The 7,735-nt window shown below is 49.7% G+C and overlaps 2 protein-coding genes across 4 annotated transcripts; one reads left to right on the top strand and one right to left on the bottom strand.

The window, feature by feature from the left end:
- Positions 1–871: 871 nt before the first annotated feature.
- Positions 872–1,802, bottom strand: Timm10b (translocase of inner mitochondrial membrane 10B). Its single transcript, XM_046438166.2, has 3 exons — positions 1,706–1,802; positions 1,414–1,509; positions 872–1,226 (listed from the first exon to the last, which is right to left on the bottom strand). The coding sequence occupies exons 1-3, from the start codon at positions 1,742–1,744 to the stop codon at positions 1,050–1,052; spliced, it is 312 nt and encodes a 103-aa protein (XP_046294122.1). The 5' UTR covers positions 1,745–1,802; the 3' UTR covers positions 872–1,049.
- A 90-nt stretch (positions 1,803–1,892) lies between these two features.
- Positions 1,893–6,723, top strand: Arfip2 (ADP ribosylation factor interacting protein 2). 3 transcript variants are annotated; one of them, XM_046438342.2, is made up of 8 exons: positions 1,893–2,030; positions 2,815–2,949; positions 3,200–3,296; positions 3,957–4,075; positions 4,250–4,471; positions 5,023–5,180; positions 5,328–5,502; positions 5,958–6,723. In XM_046438342.2, exons 2-8 carry the CDS (start codon positions 2,851–2,853, stop codon positions 6,111–6,113), a joined length of 1,026 nt encoding a protein of 341 aa, XP_046294298.1. In that variant the 5' UTR covers positions 1,893–2,030; positions 2,815–2,850; the 3' UTR covers positions 6,114–6,723. The 3 variants fall into 3 exon arrangements, with proteins under 3 accessions (XP_046294298.1, XP_046294299.1, XP_046294300.1); XM_046438343.2 differs by lacking the exon at positions 1,893–2,030 and having other exon boundaries at positions 2,814–2,949; positions 3,157–3,296; XM_046438344.1 differs by lacking the exons at positions 1,893–2,030; positions 2,815–2,949 and adding an exon at position 3,611 and having other exon boundaries at positions 3,237–3,296; positions 3,906–4,075.
- Positions 6,724–7,735: the final 1,012 nt, after the last annotated feature.

Below are 7,735 nucleotides of genomic sequence, written 5' to 3' on the forward strand. Positions count from 1 at the left end.
ATCACACAAAAAGGAGGTTCAGGGTGCCAAGAAACAGGGGTGGAGTAATAAGACCCTCAGACTGCTAAATATAGTAGTACACTACACAAAGAAAAGGACAATAATGGAAAGGCTGAAATTAAAAGTTATAGAATAGGTACAGGGAGAACAATATAGGTTAGAAGTGGAAAGCTGGATTTAGGATATTTTAAGCAAGCAGTGAAACATTAAGGTATCATTAATTAGATCCCACAGATTTCACTTTGTCCTTTTTCACAATTTATTTCTCCTGTTTCTCTTCCTAAATTTTGTACTGTAGTTTTCCACTTCCAAATGCCCCTGAAGATAAAAACTCAGACCTTTCTTTACCTAAAAGTTTTACTAGTAATCCTGGGAAGATATACTATGAAAGTAACAAGCAGGGGAAATGGTTGAAATTATAGAATGTCCCCAAATTCCTACAGGTTTCAGCTCTGTTCTATGGCCACTGACTTCCTAGGAAGCTGAACCTAAAAGCCTCCTTTTTTTTTTGGAACACTGTTGTTCTTAGATACTGTCTTTCTCTAGATCCAAAAGAATTCTTTTTTATAAAACAAAGTCCAGGAAAAAGTTATAAGCCAATATATACTCAGCCATTTAAGTTAGACTCAAGAACAGACAAAAAAAGAGCGATCATGAGTAGGAACCAACTTTCTATTGCTATTACTAACCTTAAAATTGTGTCCACATACCCTATTTTACCCAAATGCCTGAGAATGCGGATATTTTCCTCCTACATATAGAAGGAAATTTCTCAGCTGCCAGGGCTAAAGCCAGCAGATATACACTAAATGAACAAAGATGGTACTAATACAGTGGACTAAGGTTCCCTGCCCAGAATATAAACCAAACAGAATAAAGAACAGGTTTATTGGCTCCAGAAGGAAAAACAAACACACAAACAAAAAACAGTACCCAACTTTCAGATAAACCCCTCAATCTCTCTGTACAAGCTTCATCAAGCCCAAAGTCTATTGAGTCCTTCAATCTGAGGATCCATCCAGCACCTTCTCTCCTGGGGTTGGAGATGGCTAGCTGCCTGATGACGAGACTCTGGGCTGTTCTGCAGTAACACCTGGCACAGCTGAGGAAGCCTCGTAGTCTGCGATGCGGCGCTGTACTAGAGCAGGCATGAGCTGCACGTAAGCAGCCATGAGGCGGTGGTTGGAATGGATCAGCTTCCCAGCGCAGCTATGCAGGCAAGCCTCCTGGAAAGACAAGATGCAAATAGAAGCCAGAGATGTCCCATCAAGCCCTCCTCCTCCTTCCCCATCTCCAATCTCGGGGTGAGGTCACGGAAAAGCCATGGTCAGAGGAAGGGTAATGGGGAGAGGTGCGGCGAGCACTCCATCGTTAACTGTGAGACTCGAGGGAAACCTCTCTACAGTTCCCCACCTCCTCAGCGTCCAGAGCTCGGTGGTGCAGGCTGGGCACACAGCGCTGAAAGCAGAGTTCTGTCATCCGATTGTAAACCAACAGGAAGTCTCGCAACTGGGAGAAAAGGGGGCCAAGAAGTCAGCGAGAAGGGCCTCCACCGCAACTCAAAGCCCCGCCGCCCAGGTTTCCCAGGACCGCGCACCACGGCCGGCTATTCCAGCCCTCAAATCCCTGGCTCTTTGGGGTTCTTGAGATGCAGACAGGGAAATGAATGAACGTCCGGTCCCGAAGCAACTTAAGTCTCACTCACGTTCCTCAGTTGCTGCTGCTGCTGCTGCTGCTGCTCCATCACGCCTCCGGAGCTAGCTACGCCACTTCCGTTACAGCGTCCCGGTTCCGCCCCGGAAGTAATCTCTCGCCTCTCCCCGAGGACTTGGCCCCAGGTTCGCCCCGCCTATGGCTTCAACGTCATTTCCGCCCTTATAATCTGCGACGTGGCCGGCTTCTTCTGCCCAGAGAGGACGTCACTTCCTTCGAGTCCCTGACCTGCTGCTAGAATCGCGACGGGAACTGGAACCTGAGGTCCCCGCACGGCCCGGGCCTGGCGCCCTGAGGGGAAAAGCGTCCCGGCCCAGGTGAGAGGGACATACTTTGGAGAAGGGAAATTGAACGCACAAACCTGTCCTGAAGGCAAGATGCTCATAAGCCCTGGGCAATGATGAGGACACACCTGATGCCCAGGTGTATGGGGTGGGGGGGAAGCAGGGACTCGCACACCTGGAAGACATAACTGACTTTGAAAGGGATTGCGTGTGTCTTGGGAAAGAGAGGCTTTTAGCAGACACCAGGAACATACATCAACTGAATCAATTAAGGCCTTGGGGGGAGGGCCCGAGGAAGAGGAGGTGCATGAGATGGAGGAGGGGGAGACCACCTGAAGGAAGGGGAAAAGAACACCAAGAGATGTGAAGGGCCACGCATTGGAGAACATACCAGAATAGGGATGAGCACCCGAGGCCCAGAAAGGGGTTGTCTCCTGATGGGAGCAAACACACCTGTGTGGGGATAAGTTCCAAGAGAGCACAGACTTTCTCTTGTTCACTGCTGTATTTCCCATTGCCTCAGTACCTGACACGTCCTGGTCTCTCAGTACACATCTGTTGAATGAGCGAATGCATGAATAATTACTAAAAGTGAGGTTGAATGTTGTGAGAAGACACCTGAGGCTTGGGCATGCATGTATAACAGTTTATAAACTTTGGAGGGGAAAAGTACATGTCCCTGACAAAAGAAGTGGTAGCTCAACCCCAGGAACATTCAATTCCTGGGACAACTTCTGAAACCTCAGAAATGGCAAGGGAGGCTCTGTCTTCTGAAGTGCTGGCCAGTTTCCACAATTGTCTGTGTTGGGCTTTGCAGGGTGCTGGGGTGGAAACTCCAGTCCCTTCCCTAGCCATGACGGACGGGATACTAGGGAAGGCAGCCACAATGGAGATCCCCATCCATGGGAATGGTGAAGCTGGGCAGCTTCCTGAAGATGACGGGCTGGAGCAGGTGCTTCTGTTTGATTATTCCAATTGTTTCAATTTAGGGGTCCCAATTTATAAATTCTGAGTTCTCACTCCCATTCCTGTAGCTTTCCCCTAACTTATCTTACTCCATTCTTTTTACAAATCTTCATTCTGATTCTGTGCAGAATATCCTTGTGTACTCTCTCTGATGCTTCAGTCTAAGCTTGTTCCCACCCCCAAAATGTTTCAGCTGCCCCTATGTTCCTGAAGCCCACCTCTTCTCTGGCCTATAGGACCTCCAGCAGGTGATGGTGTCAGGACCCAACCTCAATGAAACTAGCATTGTGTCTGGTGGCTATGGGGGCTCTGGTGATGGACTCATCCCCACAGGTATGAATGATTAGAGATAGGAAGCTTCAGTGGAGAGGGGAAACTGGAATGGTTTGGAGCAGCATAGGATTAATTTAGTAAAGTTTGAGATTTGGGGAATTTCTGCTTATATAAACCCCATGAACTCTCCTCAGCCCAAGGCCAGCTTCTGTGGTTAACCATTTGCTTCCCACTTACCATTTAGTCCCTAAGATGGTTCATTTTTCCTTTTATCACCACTACCACGACCACCTGAGCCAGGTTAATACCTCTACTTCCCAGGAATTCCCCTCTGGAGCTTGAGACTGAATCAAAACTTTGTGAGACTTCTCAAGAGTTTTACTTTGGAATTTAAAGTTTAAAGGAACAGACAACCCTGATTCTCACAGGTTTCCTGTTATTGGGACCCACCATCCTTGACCCCACTCCATCCCCAAATTCAGCATATTTTATTTCCTCTGCCCCTGTGTACCATTACCCGCAACCCCACCTCAAAGAGGCCAAGTATATATTGGGATTTGATTTTAGAGCACAAAGTTTCTTTCTTCTAGTTATCAAGAGACTCCAATTGTCTCCCTTCAGGAAAGTCATTTTCATATGGTGGGAGGGAAGTATAAGTGGGCCACAGAGGAGTCTGCTTATATCTGAGAGAGGCTGGTGTCAGAGAACTTGGTCCTTTAGGGTCTGGCCGCCATCCATCTCACAGTACCACGCCTGCTGGCCCTGGAGATGAGGTGGCTCGGGGCATCGCTGGAGAGAAGTTTGACATTGTCAAGAAATGGGGCATCAACACATATAAGGTGGGAATGAAGCACCTCACCCTTCTCCCCCGGGTACCTTTTTTCCTTTCCCCCAGGTCCTAATATCCCATCTATGGCTGAGACTAAGAGATGGGAGGTGCTGGAGTAGGTACCTATTGGGGGCAGGATCTATGGTCTCTGACCCATTACCCCATCTCCCCATTTTCCAATCAGTGCACAAAACAGCTGTTATCAGAGCGATTTGGCCGGGGCTCCCGGACTGTGGACCTGGAGCTAGAGCTGCAGATTGAGTTGCTGCGTGAGACGAAGCGCAAGTATGAAAGTGTCCTGCAATTGGGTCGGGCACTGACAGCCCACCTCTACAGTCTGCTGCAGACTCAGCATGCACTAGGTGACGCCTTTGCTGACCTCAGCCAGAAGTCCCCAGAGCTTCAGGTGCCTCAGCCAGAGGGAAGAGGTTGTTGGGGAGGGGAAAAAGGCCCGGGCCCTTCCAGGCAGTCACTTCTCAGCCTCCCTCCCTCCCTCCTACAGCCCACAGGGAGAACCCCTCCAGGGTGGTCCCAGCCCTGCCCCCAGCAGCACTCACCTGTGGAGGCAGCCTAAGGGTTTGTACAGAGATCCAGAAGTTGGAGGGAGTGGTGACAAGGGAGGGGGCACACTAGGTGTCTCATAAATAACCTCTTAGGTTGTCAAGAATACATTTAGTATTTGACCTAATCACAGCCCCTCCCCTGCCTGCTGCACTGGCTCTCCCTGTTTCAGTCTTGTGAATGTATCTGAGAACCCCCACACCCCACATTTCTACCCCAGGCATCCCAAGGGTTGCCTTACTAATTTTCTAGCTAAGAGAGCCTTACTAGAGGCAGTTCTTGATTGCTAACAATTTTGATGGCTGTTTCCTCTGCGGGAAGGAGGGAAAAAGGGGTTTATAGTTTCAGTCTAGTAGGGACTGTTACTGAAGTTCTGTCCCTCCCTTCTGCCCTCAGGAGGAATTTGGATACAATGCAGAGACTCAGAAGCTGCTGTGCAAGAATGGGGAGACACTTCTAGGGGCTGTGAACTTCTTTGTTTCTAGCATCAACACTTTGGTCACCAAGACCATGGAAGACACACTCATGACTGTCAAACAGTATGAGGCTGCCAGGTGTGGGCACTGGCAGGGCCTAAGGTTTGGGTAGTTGGCTGGCATGGGTGGAAGTTTGGGCACTAGGGGCATAAGAATTCAGGAAGGAAAGGCAAGCAGTGTTTAAAACAACAGGGTGGAGATCAGCCTTTATCACCCCCTCCCCAGGCTGGAATATGATGCCTACCGAACAGACTTAGAGGAGCTGAGCCTAGGTCCCCGGGATGCAGGGACACGTGGTCGACTTGAGAGCGCCCAGGCCACTTTCCAGGCCCATCGGGACAAGTATGAGAAGCTTCGGGGAGATGTGGCTATCAAGCTCAAGTTCCTGGAAGAAAACAAGGTGCCAACCCCATTCCCTTGATCCTAGACCACCTTCCCATCTGACAGTAACCTTCCCCTCTGACCCTCCCTGTTGTTGGATGGGGAGATGCACCCTGGCTAAGGGAGAGGGATGATTCCCCAGCCCCTCAACTCTTGAGCCTTTTCAGGTCACCCTCCTTCTAATTGCTGGCCTTCTTCTGTTGGAGGATTTGGCTGCTTGTCCCAAGAACATAACTAGGAAAAAAATCACCCCCTGAGCTGGGATACCAGGACCTTAAACCTAACAAATCAAGTCAGGTTTCTTCCATCAGATTGACCCTTCTCCTTTGACTCCCTGGGTGGAGTTCACTCCCCATCCCAAAAGCACCATCAGAGCAGAGTCCATGTGCCCCTGGTCTCTAGCCAGGCTCAGGCTCATAGCCCCTCAAGAAGGGCGCCTGAGTCCAGCCTTAGCTGAACCTGCTGGACCCCCAGATCAAGGTGATGCACAAGCAGCTGCTGCTCTTCCACAATGCTGTGTCCGCCTACTTTGCTGGGAACCAGAAACAACTGGAGCAGACCCTGCAGCAGTTCAACATCAAGCTGCGGCCTCCAGGAGCTGAGAAGCCCTCCTGGCTAGAGGAGCAGTGAGCTGCTCCCAGCCCGACTTGGCTATCAAGAAGGACATTGGGAGGGGCAGCCCAGGGTGGAGGAGTTGGACATGGGACATCCTTTGCCACTTGCTCTCTGGCTTGGGCTCCCTTTCCCTGGCTGGGATTTGACATCAGTTTTGCCCATCCTGCTGTGGTATGAAGAGGGCCTGTAGGCCTAGAAGCTGCTGCCCAGTCCTTTATCTTCCTGGTCACTGGGTTTCATTCCCAGATCTTTTCCTTCTACTCCACAGCCAAAGGCTATGACAAAACCACTCCCTGGCCAATGGCATCACTCCTCAGGCCTATCCCCAGCTCTCGGGGTGTGCCCCTTGACCAATGACAGAGCCTAATAAGGCCCTGTCAGCCAATGGCAGCTCTTCTTGGGCTCCCCTGGGCCAATAATGTTGCCTCCAATACCCTTTGTCCCTTCTCTATGCGTGTCCATTGCAGAGAAGGGGACTGGGACCAAAGGAGTGGGGATAGTGGGGAGCCCCACTTCTGGCTCTGTGTCCGAATGGGCCTCCCCTCACCCACCCACCCAGTTTAATTGTGCTTAGAGCCCAGGAAGATTGGGATCTAGCACTAGGAATAAACCTTTCATAAAAGCAGGCCCAGTGAGGTCAATTTGTGGTGGTGGTGGTGGGGGGGACTGTAGGAGGGTGGGCTGGGTGGAGAAATGTTCAGTCTAATCATATACCTACATCCTATGAATCCAAAAGAGTTATGGCCAGAAAGTAAAGTCACAGGTTTCAGAAACAGTCTGAAGATTCTGATCTCCCTCAGCCCCAACTGGAGCCACAGCTTTATTTTGCCCTTCAGGTCAGCACCAAAACAGCTATGCTCCTCTGGAACATAGGGTCCAGAGGAGTTTGGGCTTGCTGATCTACAGGATGCATTCAATAACAAAGCAAACATTTACTGAGTGCTTTTATTTGCCAGGCATTGCATTAGGCCCTGGGGAAATACCAGTGAATAAAACATGGTCCCTACTCACAGTGCTTACAGCCTAATGAAGAATAGAGACAAGTAACTAGGCAACTACAAAAGAGTGAGAAGTACTAGGATACAGAAATACAGGGCTTGCTTGGGAGTGAAGGGGCATCTAACTTAGACTGGGGCAGAGATAGGCAAGTCCACTTGAAAAGCTAAGACCTGAAGAGTTGACTAGATGACAGGCAGAGAGGCCAATATATATGAAGGCTGAGTAGGGTTCTAATTCCGGAATGAAAAGTGGAAGAGGGCATGGAGAAAGGGATCTGTGAAACCTAAGTAGAGGTTTGACAATTTGGGGGACGTTTAGGGTTGAGAAAATAGTCCAAGGGGGGCCTAAAATAGTGTGGTACAGTCTTCAATTTCTTCATCTTGGATTGCTGGGGACCCTATTCCCGAACTCCAAACATGAACAACCCCTTAGGCTCTTCACAAGAACTGGAGCACTCCTGTGCTGGTTGCTGGAACTCAAAACTTGAAAGACTGAGGCAGTTTCCATGGTCCTTGCTGCACTCAGGTGTTGAGCCCAAATTTGAGCCTTAAGTCACAAGAAAGCTTCCCAACAGCACTAGTTTAGTTGGGGTCTAGGTGTCACTACTTCTATTGCCCCTTGGCCAAAGAAAGCTCCAG

This window comes from Marmota monax, unplaced genomic scaffold, assembly GCF_021218885.2.
Source record: "Marmota monax isolate L192 unplaced genomic scaffold, Marmota_monax_Labrador192_F-V1.1 WCK01_AAM20220418_F8-fsc00061, whole genome shotgun sequence".
Classification (NCBI taxonomy): domain Eukaryota; kingdom Metazoa; phylum Chordata; class Mammalia; order Rodentia; family Sciuridae; genus Marmota; species Marmota monax.

Bases quoted from the DNA above. Each gene is read 5' to 3' on its own strand.
- Arfip2 (XM_046438342.2), top strand. From the start codon at position 2,851: ATGACGGACGGGATACTAGGGAAGGCAGCCACAATGGAGATCCCCATC. The intron at 3,297-3,956 runs GTATGAATGATT...TTGGTCCTTTAG, and splicing joins TGATGGACTCATCCCCACAG to GGTCTGGCCGCCATCCATCT. The intron at 4,472-5,022 runs GTGCCTCAGCCA...TTCTGCCCTCAG, and splicing joins AGAAGTCCCCAGAGCTTCAG to GAGGAATTTGGATACAATGC.
- Timm10b (XM_046438166.2), bottom strand. From the start codon at position 1,744: ATGGAGCAGCAGCAGCAGCAGCAGCAGCAACTGAGGAAC. The intron at 1,510-1,705 runs GTGAGTGAGACT...CTTTTCTCCCAG, and splicing joins AGCAGCAGCAACTGAGGAAC to TTGCGAGACTTCCTGTTGGT. The intron at 1,227-1,413 runs GTGGGGAACTGT...TTGTCTTTCCAG, and splicing joins GAGCTCTGGACGCTGAGGAG to GAGGCTTGCCTGCATAGCTG.